Source organism: Meleagris gallopavo, chromosome 5 (genome assembly GCF_000146605.3).
Source record: "Meleagris gallopavo isolate NT-WF06-2002-E0010 breed Aviagen turkey brand Nicholas breeding stock chromosome 5, Turkey_5.1, whole genome shotgun sequence".
NCBI classification, from domain to species: domain Eukaryota; kingdom Metazoa; phylum Chordata; class Aves; order Galliformes; family Phasianidae; genus Meleagris; species Meleagris gallopavo.
Genome location: NC_015015.2, coordinates 9,883,777 through 9,902,233, shown reverse-complemented (window position 1 = coordinate 9,902,233; position 18,457 = coordinate 9,883,777). Strand labels below are relative to the sequence as shown.

The 18,457-nt window shown below is 36.7% G+C and overlaps 1 protein-coding gene across 1 annotated transcript; it reads left to right on the top strand.

The window, feature by feature from the left end:
* Window positions 1-9,772: 9,772 nt before the first annotated feature.
* Window positions 9,773-17,977, top strand: LOC100540589 (fatty acyl-CoA reductase 1). Its single transcript, XM_010710966.1, has 6 exons — window positions 9,773-9,967; window positions 11,871-12,046; window positions 14,696-14,875; window positions 16,506-16,683; window positions 17,665-17,709; window positions 17,831-17,977. Exons 1-6 carry the CDS (start codon window positions 9,779-9,781, stop codon window positions 17,960-17,962), a joined length of 900 nt encoding a protein of 299 aa, XP_010709268.1. The 5' UTR covers window positions 9,773-9,778; the 3' UTR covers window positions 17,963-17,977.
* The last annotated feature ends 480 nt before the right edge of the window (window positions 17,978-18,457 follow it).

Sequence of the window (18,457 nt, the reverse complement as noted above, 5' to 3'; positions counted from 1 at the left end):
GGGACGGGAGCGCGATGGCCGGCTTGGATGGTTAAAAAAAGAGGGAGGAAGGAAACCAAAAAATCCCCAGGCTTCTCTGGGCGGCTGCGCTCCCGCGTGGGCGAGGCCGAAAGCCCCGTAGCGTGCGTCGGCCCGCTCCACCTGCTGCCGGGTCGCGCTTGCGGCCGAGGAGCGGCCTCGCAGGAAGAGGTCACGGGTTTCTTGCCCCGTAGGAAAGATGTGGGGGGAGAGAACTGAAACGTTGCCTCAGTCGGCAGTCCCAGTTGTGCTGGGTCGTGCGTGAGCAAAGAGTAGCTTGAAAGCCGCGGTAGCGTCAGTGTTTGCATCAACCTCTGGCTCTGAGCTTTAAGGCCCTTGTGAGGAGGGGGGGAGTATGGGTCTTCCGGACTGAAGAAGTGCTGCTCCATAGTGATTGGCAGCAAGCCTGTAATTGAAGCCAGCTGGAATCCCATGGAAATAGAAGCTTTTAATTTCATTTAACCTACCTTTAGCAGCTGAAAGGTTTTGATATTTTAATAACATTTAATAGTAACTGAAACAGAATTAGATCACATAGCCTTTTGGATGCCTAGAACAGGCATCTGTACCATAGCAAGCTTAAATTTCCTCTGCTCCTGTCTCTTGCCATTTGCGATATGTTATTGGAATAACTTGCAGGTTATGCATTAATATATTTCTAAGATTGGTACTTCTCACTTTTTCTGTCCTGTTTTTAAATCGCTAAAAATCATCCCTTTATCTATCCAGAAACTTTTAAAATGGGTTATGAAAGATGAGCTGTGTGGTTCTGCAGTAGCTAGAACAAACAGTAAAATTAATATGCAAATCTAGCTGTGTAACCATTTACTCTGAGTACTGGGCCTTAATGCTGGAATGCAGGGCTAATCAGTTTTTACTGCAGAGAGTAATTTTAACACTAACTGCAAAGCATGTAATTGTTTTCCATCTTGTGTCTGATGTAGAGGTGTAGTTACAAATATTTTTCCTGTAGTTAGAAAAAAACCGTGCTTATTCCTCCTCAGCATCTGATGCTTGAAGAAAAAAAAAAAAGCCATGAAGCAGAATCCAAACTTGTCTGATAGTAAATACTTTCTATCATCTGGTACCGGGTGTTCCTCAGTTTTTGTTTTAAATGTATGGGATATCTACTAGCCAGATGTGAGCGCAGAGCATCGCTAAGTGTTAGCTTTTTAGAATATCTTCTGATGATATATTGGAGTAATATATGTATTGAAATGGCTGCACTTACTGATCTCCTGGAAGTGGAGAAGATGAAAATGTCTGTCTGTAGAACCTTCTAGTCCCTAAGAGGATGAGCTGAGGCTCATCTCCTGTTTCCTCATGATGGGAAAACAGTGTCCCGTGTCGTCTTCCTGTTTTCAAGTTCTAGCACTTGTAAGAACTTACAGTTGCAGTGCTGTTGCACTGCAATTGCGTGGAAAGGATCTGTAATAAACTAAAATGGCTAGGTGTTCCTAGCAGCTGTTTGGGAAGTTTAAGCAAGTGCTAGAAACATGCTAAGAGTAGGTAAAGCTGCTGTATCATTGCAGTGAGTTGAGGTTTTTCTGGCTTCTCAGCCTGAAATAACATGTGAGGTATTGTTTCTTTTGTTTTGGTGTGGCTTAAAGTATTCAGTGTTTGAGGGTAGTCTGTTCACTAAAACATGCTTTATTTTGTCTGTAGGAAGCAAGAACTGCCAATGAGTAAATGAAACGGGAAAAAAAATACAGAAACTGCTATGATTAAAACTTGAGCTTTGATTATTTGGTACTCTGTAGATGGAGGATGTACTTTTTGTAATATTTGAATGGCTGAGCACGATTAGTACCTTCATATATGCCCTTGCTGCTTTTCCTGGTTGCTAATTTTGAGTCTTGCAGCAATCTGACTGTAACACAGTCCTCCAGCTAAGCTTTATTTAGCCTCAACAGTTTGCAAGTGTGGAAGTTGAAAATGGTCCTAGTGAATGCTGTCTTTCTGAGTAGAGTAAATATTCTTTTATTACTTTTTTTTATAGCTCTGAATATTTCCAACTCAGATTCTTGTGAGGCTTTTATGAAACTCTTCTTCCTTGCCTTTTCAAAACTTTTCACAAACCTTTTTCTATATGCAAGTCCACTGGTGTCCCTTATTGCTTTCTTCCTCAAGGTGTGGTTAGTTATTCTTAGCAGATCTTGCTAAACTCCCATTTTGTGTTATCTGTATGTACACACACCACACCAACCTTACCATTTCACTATTAGCTTGATGTTTGTGGACTTGTAGGAAGTTGTGTGCAGTGAGCATAACATACAGATCCAGATGAGAGGTGCATGGGTGTAAGTAGGATTTAAAAGCAGAGTGCTCAGTCGTTAGATATATGTTAACTGCAGGAGTGGAATAAAATCCTCAGTACTTCTGAAAGTGGGAGAGGCTTTATGCATCCTGTTTAAGTGTTGTTCACTTTATTTGTCCTGTTTGTGGGGTAGGTAGCCAACCTGCTGTCAGAATGTGCTTGAACTATGTGTATGTGTAAGGTATTTCTAAATATACAAAAGCTGTGGGAAAAGGGCTATTAATTTACTTGCAGTTTTGTTCTACTTGTATTGGAAAAGACCACGTTAAACTTGTTTTTAATGAGTATGTGAAGTGATTAGGCTTCAGATGGAGCATTCTAGAGCACTTGTGAAATTACTTTTGGACTTCGGAATAATTCTTAGGAACTTCTGCAGGAATGTGATAGGAAATAAAAGATCTTCACTGATTTGCACTGGAAAGCTATTGAATCATATCATGTTAAAATGTTATATTGCTTGACTGCAATTTTGTATGAAGAACTTTGACATGTGACCTTTACTTCAAAGGCATTAGAAGTCAGGGTTTGGTGCAACGTGATAACAGACACTTGAGGATGATTTTCTTGCAGAAGTATAGTTAGTGAATTAGTATTCAGCATTCATACATACCTGTTGAATAAAGCATTGCAGGTTTTTGTTCCTGTAAGTCTCTCTTAAACTTTCTGAAGTTATTTCATCTGAGAGAAGTCAGAGCATCATAGAAACTGATTGTTCAGGACTTCTTGGTTTTATTGTAAAAAATATATATATCAGAAAGCATGGAAAGATCTGCAAGTGTTCATTTCTAGGACTTCAAATTTATTATGTGATGTCTATTCTAAAATTTGATTGAAACCTTCTCACTCCATACATTGTAATTTCAAACTAATAAGAAAAAAGAGATTGGTTTACGTCCTTTCTCAATGGAATATCCTGACTGAAATGCTATGCTAAAAACAAAAACTAATCATACGCTTTAGTGGGAGTACAGGCAGTACAGATGGCTTATCTTGATGTACTGATGTTTCAGAGTAATTTAGAATGCAGTTTTGGGGCTGTTATTTTTTCTCCAGTCTGATTGATGTAATGAATGTAAATTCAGGTTTTAATTACCTGGACTTGTCTTACCTATGAAAATAGATGAACTGGTGAACCTGTTTATGTTACTGTTTTTCCCTTCCTTCCCTCTCTCTACTTGTTGTTTTGTTTTTCAAAATATTTTGAGGAATTATCATTCCCTCCCTTGTAAAATGACAGCATCAAATAACAACTGGAGCAATGATACTACTGCTGCTCAGGCATTTCCTAATGGGTACCTGATCTGAATATCAAAACATGTGTACGAAGGCTAAACTGGTGCCTCTGTTTCATCTTTTTGATGCAGTATCTAAGAATTCAACAGGTTTGCATTCCAGTGCATTCCCTGGTAGTGAGACTGTTACTCTATCCATTAATGTTGCAGGCAGACTCCTCAGGCAGGTTTCACTAACTTCTCAGCGTTAACTGAAGAGCTGTGATTTATGCCAGTAAGAGCTATGATTTGTGGAACTACCTTGATAAACAGTGAAACTTTATCTTGTAATGCTGTCATATCCGAAAGTGCAACCAAGCCATCTGTGTTGACTGACTTAGCTAAAATGATCTCAAGCTGTGGTCCTTTTCAGTGAACATTGATTCTGTCTGTTTTTAACTCTGCTAGACGTGTTTGAAAGCTCTTTGGGCATAAGTCTTAAGAATAGTTCTTCATGAACTGGAAATAGAGTATGCTGATTGTTCTTCATCTGTACTAGTATGTGCTTTACTGGAGTAGTATAATATTGTGGACTGATGGCCTTCTGTGCAACTTGGAGGAGTGAAGTTAATTATGCTGAAACATATTTTCTTTTAGTGTGCACCTGAAGGACAAACTCAAATGGTAAACAGTTCAGAAAAACACAAATTTCTAATTTAATTATAAAGGGATAGTAATAGCCTTTTACTCAGTTCCATTAAACCAATGTTAGAAGAACTTTGAATTCCTTTTCAGTGGTCTTACTGTAAAAGAACTGTAATTAGAGCAAAGCTTAGGATCTCTATATTTTCTGGAATAGAGTGCTTACTATTAAGAAATCATTTTTAGTCAGCTGGTACAGAATCTCTGAATAGAGGCATAAGTGGTTATGCATTTGCAGTGAAATCAGAGCTATAGCTTGAGAAGGCATGTAAACATGCTCATAGAAAGTATCTGTATAACCACATGCATCAAATACCTCTAATGGTAAAGTTCTGCTGACAGCACCACAAGTTTCTGGATTGAGATGATCTGAAGTAGGTATATCTTTTCTGATAGCAGATCATCTCTGAACATCTTCAGGGTTGAGGAATAGAGCTAGTTTGATGTATCTGTAGCTCAGTAGTTCTCTAGTATACCTAGTGAGTGTCAACCATGTTTGCCATACTTAGTGTACGGCTTTGGGAAAGTGTGAGATACTTGCTATCTAGCATACCACCAGACAGAAGCCCAAGAACAGCTAGTTACTACTAAATTTTGAACCTGTTTTGATAGTGTTTGAAAATGTAGTGGCTATAATTAGCTTCCAGGCCTGGCAATATGTATCTACAGGATCTGGGAAACAATAAATTCTCTTGTCAGGTTTATCCTGCAGATGACTGTGGCTTCCAGCTAGTATAGAAAATAGCCTTGCAGAGAGTAGGTAAGAATGTTAGTGACAGTTGTAAAAGCTGTTAAGTATGTTTGTTTTTTTTTTCTAAATGTAGGAATAATTTCAAATCTTCAGTGTGATTGTGCAGTTTGGAATAGATACTCTTTAAAGTGAACTTGCACCAGAAGCAGTGTCCAACAGGAAATACTCTGTTCCGTTGTTACAATCTCTACTCATCTTCCAAAACAGTTATCTTTCACAGATAGGGTTTCTCAATAGGTATAGCCTTGAACTGTGTAGACAAACAAACTCACCTTTGGTGATATGCTCATAGGTATTGTCTGAATAGGGAAGATCACTGACCCTTGTGGTTGTTGAAAATGTGGACATAACTTCTGATAGCATTCATTGATTTACTTCTGTGGAAATTAGGCACCAGATGCAGTGAGTTGTAATGTGACCCCAGCTTGTCTTACTGGCATAATCTTGTTTAGGTGAGTTAAATATTATTTCATTTGCTGCCTGAATCTATCCAGTTCTTAAATTTTATTCTGGCTTGCTACAGAGTCCTTGAAAATGGCAGTGAAAAAAAAAAAAGCTCTAAATGGCAAATTGGCCTCCCAGTAATGATTTTCTGATACAAATGTGTAATTACGGTTTTCACAAATGCTGTATTCAGATTTGATGTCTAGGTTTTATTGCCTGAATGTAGAAGAAATAGAAGAAATGTCTATCTTCTAGACTGTTTTTGTGTTACACTGCTGCTAGTTCTAGATTCAGGCTGTCAGGGGAAGATGAGTTTGCCAGGCTCTATTTTGCAGAACTTTTGGTTTGTTGCTAATGCTTGAGAGGTTGGGAAATAGTTATTGTCTCTTTCCTGTGACTGGATAATCTCAGTATGATTGAATTTGGAATGAGTGTCTTGCTGACCTAATGTTTGGCAGTGATTAACTAGAAAACAGGCTGTTTATCCTCAAATGAGGACATTAAATGCACACTCCTATTTGCTGGGTTTAGCATTCAAACATTCACTGGAACTGCAGAAGGCTTTCTTGGTAGATGAAGAAGGCAAATCTTTAAGCATCTTGATCTGTGTTTGGACAAATCTGAGAATTGCCCTTGTTTTGAGTGTCATAGAGAGCTCTTTGAAGCAGTGAGTTAAATATTGCAGTAGTTGCTCTGGAGGCAAACAGAGCTGCCGTTGTTTGCTCCATAATAACTGTTGCTCAGTCTTGGACACAAGAATTGTTTTACAAGATGGGGATGTTGGCTAGAATCCATTAGGTGTTTTTTTTCTTTGCTTTTTACTGAAGTGCTAAGGGGTGTTTGCCTTAAAGGACAGCATGCTTCAGATGAGTTGGATCTTCAGCCAGCTTTGGTTTAAACCAGCGCCTATGAATTCATATGTATGTCAACATCAGTTTCTCTGTGGTGTTTTTAGTGTATGCTTCCTCGCTAAGTGCAGTTTATCTCTACAAGTCATCCAGTGATCATGCCTGTTCTACACCAAGAGTTCTTAAGAAAACTCATAGTTATCCTTTCATCTGCCCAATGTTTTTTCCCCTTAGCTATTGTTACTTACTAGCTCAAAAAGCAGCTACGTTACAAGAGTTCAGATAATTTCAAGTGTACATAAGGCAGTGTTGTATTTAACAGAAATATCTGGCATTGTTTGTAGAAGGTGGGGTCAAGAAGCCATTGAATAAGTGGTGAAAATACATATTGCTAGTTAATAAAATATAGCTGATTTTGTGCTGGGAACAACTTGATTATTACATGGAAGATTGCTGACATTTCAACCTTATGCTGAATTTGATTCTGCTATATTGTCTTGCAAGGTAGGTATTCTTTTTGAACTAACTCCAGCCTGCTCTGTTTTAAAAGCGGAACTCAGTTTCTTCTGGGAACTACATTTATTTCTTAACAGAATTTTGAAACCTAGTTATGATATAGTTCTTCTGTAGTTCAGTAGTTGGCTTTAAGCAAAGGGTAAACTACTGAGCAGAAAAGAGCTTTAAAAGGCAACACAGCTAATGTATCATACCTGTGAGATTAAGTCCCTTCTGAGTTCAAAGGTAGTTGTTGCCAGCAATGCTGCATTAACTGGCATGTTGAGATGAGCTCTCAGAAGAGGTGGGGAAAGACAGATTGAGAGTGGGAACATTATTTCACATTCCCACAGCTGAGTTTACTTTTTTCTTTCTGGTAGGTTTAGCCAACCTGATCTATGTTAGTCTTTCTCCAGTCATCCTCAGATTCCATGCATGGTTTTTATCCTTTAGTCAAACTCAGTGCTTCTGGGCAATTTATTCACAAGCCCAGCATTTATTTTTATAATTTGGCAGCAGCGCATGCTTATTAAAAGATTAGCAGTTATCTTTTTCTAGCTGGAAACTGCAAGAGAAATACAAGTAGGAAAAGACAAAGTTACTGTAGAAAATTGCTATGAATAAAAACTACCAAAAGCTATAGTTGCTGGAGAGTAGAATGAGGGGATACAGTGTAGAGTTGTTCAAATGAAATAGTTCAGTCAAGAATCCTTAAAAAGTAAACAAGAACACCCTGTGAATATTGGTGTTCTTGCCTCTTAAGTGTGAATACTTGAGTATGTTTGTGTGTTTCTTCCTAGCAAATAGATTTCATCATTCTTAATCATAGCTGTAGGTCTACATGTTGTATAGCTTTGCTGTTTTGTAAAAAGTTTCAGGGGAATAATATAGCTATTTTTTATCTGATGCTAACCCTTTGGTCAGAAGAGTGTTGTGAGACATAACTGAGGCAGGAAACTTTCTGATGTGTTCTGGCTTCTAATTTTTTTTATATCATATGACTTAAAACATTGTCAGATTTTTCAGCCAGCTTAAAGCTGGTCCGTAGCAAATGCGACTATTTCAACACCAGCAGTTCTGTTTTCAGTTCTGTTTCACCTTTTAGATGTCAGACTATAGTTTATGTACTGGGTGTTGTAGTGAAGGTCCTCTGTTTACTGCAAGATTGTCTCTGTCTGTGTGAGTTAACAGTGTTAACTTGTGTTTATAGCATTGTCTGAATAGTACTGAGCTTTCATTTGTGGAAGGGCAAGTGAAATAATGGTATTTAAATGTTGTCACTGGGTAATAGGCATAAAAGATATGAATAAGTAACAAGAATTCTTAAGAACCACAATTAAATGGCATCCTGATGACAAAATTGGTACAGTAAAGGGTGCATGAGTGCTCTCAGAGGAAACAAGGCTTATCCTGTATGTAGGAACAAGCATGGAGATTTTTTTAGGAGTAAATGGGATTGAATTGTATGTTCAAATAGCAAGAAAATCAAGAATTAGGCATATGTGAAGTCATAAGCCTGTGATTCTGGAGCCGTGGTGAAGACAGAAGGGCTATTTCTTGAATTAGACAGGGAAAAAGTGGTTCCAAAGGTTGTCTTACCTTGCTTTCTGTGCTTTTATTGTGGGTGGTAAGTCTGTAACTATGTGGCAAATGTGAAAGGTGGATGTGTGAGGGGACCTATTTACAGTAAGCTGATCTCACCAGTCTTCACGGAACAAATTTTGGATGATATCCTGTGGCCATTACAAATAGCAACTTAATCTGTTCTAAACTTGTTACTGTGCACCACAGTGGTGTTTTTTTTTTGTTTGTTTGTTTTGTTTGTTTTAGGTGCTTCCACAATAATTGCGGGAGTACATGTTCCCTGGTAAGTTCCTGCCTGCTATTTAGAAACAGCAACAACAGAAAAAAGACTAAAGCACTTCAGAAGTTGCATTCTCATACTCTTCAGTTATAGCTGAAGAAAGGCTTTCATTCTATCCAAGTATTCAGTGTTGCAACTCTTAATATTTTCACAGAGAGAAACACTCTCTGTGTAGGATGTTTCTTTTAACATCATGGACAGAATGCATAAAACGCTTTCTGTAGTGTTTTGAGTGTAATGGTTGATGTTTGTAGATATACTGTAGGAGACTACAACGAGACTTCTTCTATATCAGCTTGCTTTTATAGCAGTCCAGTTAGATTAATACACCACGGTGGAAATATAGCCATATGCTGTAGTCTTTTTCAGTTAAAGGTTAGCCATTTTAGGGTTTGTTTTTTTTTTTTATTTATTGGTATATGGGGCTTTACAGAATGACTTGAAGTTGGCTGAGGCACAGGTTCAGGTCTTTAAGGTCATGCTCCAAAGACAACAATGGAAAAAGCATTGTATTTATCTTTAGGAAGTTTTCCTGTTTATAGTATCTAGAATTAGGAAAAAATCCCCACATGGTTGACTGGGAGAAGAAAAAAGTAATATGTCTTCTTGTAATCAATAGAAAAAACAGCAGATCTTATACTAAGCAATTGATTTTACCTTCTATCATCCTTTGAAGAAAGACAGCCTGACACTGACAAGCAGTGTTGCTGACAGAGTTCTCCCTGTCTTTTGTGAATGTATTTTAAGTATCTTGTGATTGTATTTTAATGATATGACCTTTAGTTTACATGAAACAACCACTTAGTCATGAAAGGCCATGCACGTAGAGAGACTAAAAAGTGAGCTGTTTTCTTAAATGGAGTGAGTGTTCAATTCCTTGGAGAAACTGTGATGGGGCAGTTTTATGATAAGATCTGGAATGATTGTAGTGACTCTATGGGACTCTGTGGAATGTGGTGGGGAGGAAAGAACAAGTTTTCAAGTATTACTAGTGCCAATATCTGGTAAGCCTTTTTTTTTTTTTCAGGTATGAGGTTGAATATTTGCTTCTATGCAGTTTGTACCTTATGTAAATTTGAACTTCTGGAAGTCCCACAATATATATTTCTTTTTTATCTTAAGGTCATAATGGTTTCCATACCTGAATATTATGAAGGAAAGAATGTTCTTCTGACTGGAGCTACGGGCTTCATGGGAAAAGTGCTTCTGGAAAAACTGCTCAGATCTTGTCCTAAAGTAAAAGCAGTATATGTACTGGTAAGACCCAAAGCAGGGCAGACACCAGAAACACGAATAGAGGAAATAACCAGCTGTAAGGTGTGTATCACTTTCTCACAGCATATTTATTTATGCTTCTGAATCTTGCTCCCATTTTGCTATGAGAACATTTTTGGTTTGCCTAAAGCAAGATACTGTTAAGTGTTTTTTATTCTAACAAACTTAAATGCTAAGACCTTCTAGTGTTTCTGTAGTCCTTTTTCAAGTATTGCAATACTTGAAAGCAAGGAAGGCCAATAATGGGAAATTATCCTGTATTTAAATTAAGAGTAGGGTGTTCAGCAGTATTGGGAAGTCAAATATCTGAGTTAAAACATGTTAAGAGAATGTATAATCACATGTAGGAGGTAGTGTGGCCTCGGAGTAGTAGGATTAGGTTGAAACCCTCCTTCAGATGGTCTCAGTTGATTTTTCTCCTTCTGCCTTGTTTTCTTTTATGTAAGATGGGGTTTAATGCTTGGGTTGGTGTTTTTTGTTTTGTTTTTTTTTTTTCTCCAGTGTGCTGCTGGATCTACCAGTAAGCAAAGAGATCTCAACAAGTTGTTTGAATTGGTTTTTGAAACTAGAACAGAGTTGTTTTCCTCAATTGTTTATTACAGATCTATTAGTTATTCATATTACCGCAAACCTGTGACAACAAAATAAAGGCACTGAAATTCTGTGCTATGGAAGCATCAGAATAATTAGCTAAGTGATTTTCTCTGTAGATGTGTGGATGAGTGAGGGTACTTTTCTCCTGAGAAGAATAGCTGCTGCATGAGTGTCCCACCTTTTTGCTTTCCTGGGCCGCACTGACTGAACAGAAATAGTCTTGAGCCACATATAAAGTATGTACATATATAGTATAGTTAATGCATGTAAGTAACAAAACTTCTTTAAAATGTATTTTTTACTATAAAGTAAAAAGGACAAAACCACAAAGCTACTGGGGTATTTCACTCTGTGAAACTAGTGCAGCAGTGTCTGGTTCAGTGGCAGTGGTTGTGATCACAGTCTTTAAATGCTACCTTGGCTGCTTTGTCTTTTAAAGGTGAAATCTCTTGCTTGGGAAATTGATCCAAGATTTTTACTACTAGATGCATCTTACATTCTTACTACAGCATTACTGCTATTGAATGGCCCATGTGCAATTAAGTAGGGCCTGGTCTGATTAAAAAAAAAAAAAAAAAATTCAGGTGCATTTAGCTCCATACCCACAGTACTCTTTTGCTCAGGAAAACTTGCATGCTAATTATCTGCATATTAAGCTGCATGGTTAGAATCCAGTTAACCATGAGGAGGCATATGATGAACACAGGTGTAGGTGAGAGATGTGGGGTTGTTTTTTTTGTTTTTTTTTTTTTTTTGCTACTTAAGTAGTTGACCACCTGTTTGATAAGAGTATCTTATATCTGATAAGATACTCTAACATAATGAGGAGCCTTTAACCCTGTTATTTTCTCTCTTGATTAGGTAGAGAAGCAGGTAATTTTTCTGTGTTTTTCTTAATGTGGAAGTTCCCAAAATCTGGAGTAAGTCCAGGAATATTTTTCATAAATGTTGGATTTTTTTCAAGCTTGACAAAAGCTTTCTAAACCTAAAAACTAAAATAACTTGTGCAGGTTCGTCATCCTTCTCCCTGCTGAAAGAAGAGAGAGTACTGAGACTGCTATCTAAAAAGGCTTTATGTTCTGTTGTCTTGTAGAGACTATTCCTTTTGACATTCTGAGATACCTGATTTCAAGGATAGGGATGACTATTAAAAAGTTTTTATTTGAAGTCTTACTGCTTTCTGTGTAAAACATGCAGTACTTGTGTTCTTGGGAAGTCAGTAGCATGTTGTAAGATTGCTAACTTATTAAGATGAATACGTAGACAAAAAAAAGTGTGGCTTTTCAGTTACAAATCATGTCTTCATTGGCTATCAGTTTGAATTTTTATTCCTATGTTTTTTTTTTCTCAGCTCTTTGACAGATTGCGAGAGGAGCAGCCATACTTCAAAGAAAAAATTATAGTGATTACAAGTGAACTTACACAGCCTGAATTGGACCTTAGTAACCCAGTCAAGGAAAAACTTATAGAATGCATTAATATTATATTTCATTGTGCTGCTACAGTCAGATTCAATGAAACGCTAAGGTGAGTCTACAGTTCTGTACGGTCTGGTGTGATAAGCTGTTGGTATTCAGAGGAAAGGATATCTGCACAGTCTTGCAAATGTAGTGGTCTCAGAAATAGGCTGAACGTGTAACTTGTTTTTCCATGTCTGGTCAATTTAATGATTCTACTTTAGGTACTAATCTTTTCCCTAGAAGTAATCTTTAGCTATTGGGTTTTATTCTTCTTTTCTTAAAAAGATGGAGGTACAGTATTTAAATCTGCATTGCCAGAGATTAGAATTACACTACTCAACATGAATTTTACACTAGTTAAAGTTCTGGACAGACACTGACTATTAGTCCATAGAAATGAAATAGATAATTTTCTTTTTTACTCTGCTGTAGGCTCCCTTATTTAACTAGAAGCCTTTGCTAATTTTCAAAGCCCTTTTTGAATGGAAGATGTTGAGAAGAAGCTTGGAGATATATTGCTTTTCTCAGTCTTCCTTCATGCATTGCTCTAATTTCTGGGAGAGCTGGAGAGGATGTAAACATGCTGTAGCTGTATAGTGTGTACTATGTTCATTACTCATACTAGAGTTTGTGTGTAAAAGGGACTACAAACAGTTCTAGTACTTGATTTATTTCCTTGAGGAACAAAAGAGCAGATTAAATACCTTCAGAAAGTCATTCAGTAAGAAGAGTGGAAGTTTGCAGTGGTTGGAATAGGGAGAATTAGAAATCAGTTGAAAACTGCAAGTGGAATAGTTTTCATCTTGTACAGAATGGAATTCTATTAAGGAAATAATACAATAAAGATTCACAAAAGCAAGAAAATTCTTTTTAAGCAGAGATTATGATCTTGTGGTAAACAGCTCAAATTTTTATGAAGAGAATGTTAAACAACTCTGAGATGAAGATTTGGGTTGTTAAAAATGTTGGCACTACCTCTCTGAAAATGCTATTCTGTATACTGGAATAGTAGAAGGTAGTCCATCTTTATCACTGTTCTATTGTCTTAGAATGCTAGGGAGCTGCAAACCTGTTGGAGGCCTAAAGGAGTTTGCAGTAATTTGAAAGTCTAGTGGAATGGGCTTTTGATGTTGTTAAGCCTCTGGCAATTTCCATTTACGGAGGGTGCAGTGCATTGTTTACACAACAGAAAACGAACATTTATTAGGATGGGTTTGGGGCCAGAGCACCAATGTGCCAGAATATTTCTTCTTTTAAATCAGCCTTCATCGGATCTTTATTTACAGTAGTAAATGATGTAAAGTTGCTTAACACCATAACAGTGGAAGTTACCTCCTTTCTGACGGCATCACTTCCTGGTTCACTTAATGCTTGGAAGCTCACTGCCTTTTTTCCAAGGAAACTGACTTGCTGTGACGGTACTTCCTGTTTGAGACATCACTTGATAGAATTAAGATGTTTTCAGAGGAATATAGTAGTTGCTCTTTAGTCATTATATAATAAATTGGGCAAAAACTTACATAACATGTGCTTCTTCCAGTGGGCTTCAAAATAACTTAGCTCAGGGTCAGCAGTAGAAATGAAGCCAAGAAAGTGAAATACTTGAGGCTTATTTTGGAACTCTTCCTAATTTGCCCAAAAATTTCTATACAGTGATGCATACAGCTATCATCATTAACTCTTTACTTGACCTCCTTAAAGAGAAAGTGAATACTAAGAACAACGCTATTTTAAACAGAGTAACTTATTTGGAGGTAATATTTTTGAATGGTGTTTATTGCTTTAGAGCAGTTCCCTGACCCCTGCCCCCTAACGTTTCAGTGATAATATGTGATAAAGCAGCCTTAATCTTGTTTCCCCCCCCCCTAAAATAAACATTTTATTAATGTAACACTGCGAAAAAAGGTTTGGTAAAGCTTGATTTAGCAGTATTCTTGAATCTTAGTTGATTAGTGTGTTGTATACAAAAATGCTAGCTCCCATAGTAACTTCTGTAGACTGAAGAGAATATCTGGAATGTATAAAACAATCACAGAAGTTGATCATTAAGGTGTTTTATGATGTGGTGCAAAATGTGTAAAAGACTAGGCATATCTCTGTGGTGTCCTTAAGGGTGCTGTCTTTATGAGAAGCAGTTAAGTTGGAGAGATGGAAGTATGTGGTATGCTATTTCAATCCTTTTTATTTGTTCTCCTTTTCTTCCTGTAATCCTTTTGTGCTACTGAGTCTTCAGCTATCCTATGAGAAAATGCCAGCCAAATCCAAATTATTAGCTCTCTAAGCCTTCCTCCTGAGGTATTGACTTAACTCGAGCTAGGAAGTTTAAAGCTGCTGTTAAAATTGACAGCCATCTCATACAGTAGCTAGGTGTTCTGTTGTATCTTCTTTTCCTTTGCATCTTTTGAAAAATTTACTGTATTAGGGTTTAGCTTGAGGAAACCAAAAGTATGCTGACTTTGCGTGTCTTGCCAATAAGAACTTAGAAAAAGTATCCTGAACATTGAGAGAACTTTCTGCATAGATTGTTACGAGCAGAAGGTTAGGATACTGTACGTGCTTTCTCTCTAAGGGGTAAGGGAGTAAGTCAGGAATATTAGAAATACCATATATACCTGTCACTAGGTATTTAGGAGATAATTAGTGGATTGAGTAGTTATTTCTTTATGCGTTTTTTGTGTCTTGCTTTTTACTGATTAATTTTCTTTTTAATCAACAGAGATGCAGTTCAGTTAAATGTGCTTTCCACAAAACAGCTCCTTTCTTTGGCACAGCAAATGACGAATCTAGAAGTATTCATGCATGTTTCCACTGCGTATGCATATTGCAATCGAAAACATATTGAGGAAATTGTTTATCCACCTCCTGTTGATCCCAAGAAATTGATGGATTCTCTTGAGTATGTGTTATGCTTTACTAATCTAATTCAGGAATCTTTATTTGCTTTCTAGTAGTGAAGTATCAAACAGTTAAGAAGCAGAACCTAAGAAACAAGTTTATGTTGTCCTGTAAATCTAAAGTATGACTGACACTAACCCTTTTTTGTAAAGGAAACAAGCTGAGGTTTCATGGTCACTTAAAGCTGAGCTAGGTATGAAGTAGTATTGAATCTTGTAAGGAAATCTTGTCATTAAAAAAAAAAAAGTGTTGCATGATATGGAATTGAGTCAGGAACGTAATAGAGATCTCTAGGTGATAAATAATGCATTTATTCTCTAAGCTTCCAGAGTAATTGGGTAAACTGAGCTTCCTGTGAGCTGCCACTGGAAGGATGTTTTTGCACTCTACTGTCTATTAGCCCTGGAGCTTGTGGAATCGTGTGGCTAGGCTGTCAGGAATCCCTCTGTCCCAGCTTGCTTTAGAGATGTATGGTCACTTAACCCAACATTGGAGGTAATGCTGGGACTTGTATAAGCTTTTTAGCTTATTAATGCTGGGAAGCTTGCTGTCCCTCTTCCAAAGAGAGGTTTTTGCAGAGGCTCTTCAGTACAGTAGTATGGAGTATAATAAATGAGTGAATCAGACAAGAACTTAACTAGTGTATGCTTCTTCCAGTGGACTCCAAAACATGCAGCCCTTCTCTCTTCTGCTCATGGAGTGACTTTTCCATTTCAGTCTCTATACTCTTTTAAAATGCTTTTTTAAAAACAAGCTTTCATATTTAACTAAGCTTATAAATATACTGTTTAGAGTATACCATATGAAATCTTTGGAGAAGTGTTTTGGAACTAGCCAGGTGTTCTGATTTGGAAAAACAAGTTTCTGTTCTTCATATTTGCACTCAAATGCTTAAGTTTTATGGTTTAATTTAAAGCCAAATGAGCATGAAAATCAGTATTAGCAGTATTACGTAAGCTAGTGATAATGTCAATAAACAGTCCTAACTACACTGCTGCTACTGGCTCTCAAATTAAACTTTCTTCCTTAAGCTCTTCTTTCACAACAATTCTATAAATATGCAGTTGTCGTTAAGAAAAATGAGTAGGAGACAGGCTTTATTAAACTTGATATTTTTCAAAAATATTTTCAAAAATTAACCTTTAGTTTAAATAAGCAAAAATCCTGGCTCTTTTATTTTCTTAAATTACATTTTGGAAGCGATAGTTTTTTGTTTTGTTTTGTTTTTTTTAAAGCCAAACCCTATATAATCTGCCAGCAAATCCTGATAAACAAATGCTTATGGAAATGTTTTACAGTTTCTAAGTTTAATGTGAAAGTACGTGACTTGCAGAATTCAGTGGGAGCTGGCTTTAGGTTCAGACACTCAAGCTGAGATTTAAAGTATACAGACTTAGTGTTACCTAGTGGGGTTATTGCAGACACAGGAAATACAGAACTGAGTTGTTAATTATTACCTATGTTTCTTTGCAGAATTTCTTATTTGTGTGTGCTTATGCAGCTTCTTGGGGAGTATACTTTCAGAATACTTTCAGAAGTATTTTTTATTTTAAATAATTTCCGTTTTTCCCCTCGCTTTCTCCAGTGAAACAGCGTGCATTTATTTACACTCTTTTATTTTATTTCTGTAGGTGGATGGATGATAGCCTAGTAAATGATATTACTCCTAAACTTATAGGTGACAGGCCTAACACCTACACGTATACAAAAGCCTTAGCTGAATATGTAGTACAGCAAGAAGGTGCAAGATTAAACACTGCCATTATAAGGCCATCTATTGTTGGTGCTAGCTGGAAGGAGCCTTTTCCCGTAAGTTATTGAGTTTTCGTCTGTCTGTCTTGCTTGTAAACTGTACTGACAGCTTATGTGTGTAGTGAACTTTGTAGAGGAAAACCTCTCAGACTTCAGAGCTGTGGCTTGATTTGCTTCCGGTTAACAACTATGATACAAAATACATCAAATAGGATACTTGCATGTATTGGATGTATAGGGACCTAAATTACTTCTAAATGTGGAACAACATACTGATGTCACAATGGGAGACACGATTTCACATGTAAAAATCTTTTTCAACCATTTTCCTTCTTCAGGGTGCTTTAACATGTCAGTAGCTGTGAAGTGTCACTAATGAAAATGGGGCGTGTGGCACATATGACAAGTAGAGTCAAAACACTTAACCAAGCTTCGTAATGGCAGGGAATGACATGCATTCTATGTGCTCTATGCTATATACTGATGGACAGTATTTATGCTATATGCTTCCTCGTGTATAGGAGATACTGCTTCAAATCAACACTAAATATTTCTTAACTACTCAAGAATACATATAATTGATACCACAAATCTGGAGTATGTATGTGTCAGAATAATAGGTACATAGTGTCTAAATATTGGCTTTAAAGCTAAGTGAAAATGTTTTCTACTTGGGGAAAAAAAAAAACACACCCAAAACCCTCATGAGAGTTTGCAGTTTTGTTGGCAACTATTGGACTGAGTTGATGGAAGTTGTCTAAAAATATAAATATAAAAATATAAATATTTTGAACATAAATGTATTGTGCATTTTTATTAACTGTAAGAAATAAGCAAATCAATAATTCACTTAAAAGGACCAGTGAAACTACAGAGACTGATTGTCTATATTATAGGATGTTATGTTACCTGATTTTACTTTGGGAGAGCTTCATTTAGGTGTATGGAAACTAATGTCTCTCGAGTTAACTTGACAAATCTTCACTTAATTGTTGACTTTGCTAACTCAAACCTTTTCCTCCCAACTGTTCATGATAGGGATGGATTGATAACTTCAATGGACCTAGTGGTCTTTTCATTGCTGTAAGTAATTTCTTAATATTAAATTACTTTAAAAATATTTAATATTAATGATTCTTCCATTTGGAAGCTTCATGTGTTTTACTGGTGCATCTTCTCTCTCTTTTTATTTTGTTTTTTTAAGGCAGGAAAAGGAATTCTTCGAACAATGAGAGCTTCCAATGGTGCAGTAGCAGATCTTGTTCCAGTAGATGTTGTTGTCAACATGACACTGGCTGCAGCTTGGTATTCTGGAGTTAATAGGTACAGCAAATGACAGTAGAGATTGCTAAGTGTTTTGAAGTGATGATACTAACCATTTTGATACTTAATCAGTGTTCTGCTGTTCCCACAGGATTAAAGGGCTTTAAGATTCTAACAGCATTAATCCATCAGTGTGTAACTTAAGTCAGTGGTTAGCACTTCATAATGAAGGGGAAGATAACACCTATGATACTACAATATAAGCTATACTTAAGTAATTCTTCCTGAGCCTTGTTGTGACCATTGTAATTTACAGTAATTAGAAAAAGCCTTCTGTGGTGGAGAAAATTGGTCACACACAGTGTGTATGTATGTGTGTGTATATATATGCACATATATACATACATATACATACATATATATATGTATATGTATGTAAAACAAATTGTCAGCCTCATATTAGTTTTTTTGCTTCCTAGAATTAAATACTGGAAGAATGTATCTTTAACTAATGAATGCATGCATGCATACATACATACATACGTACGTACATATATATATATATATA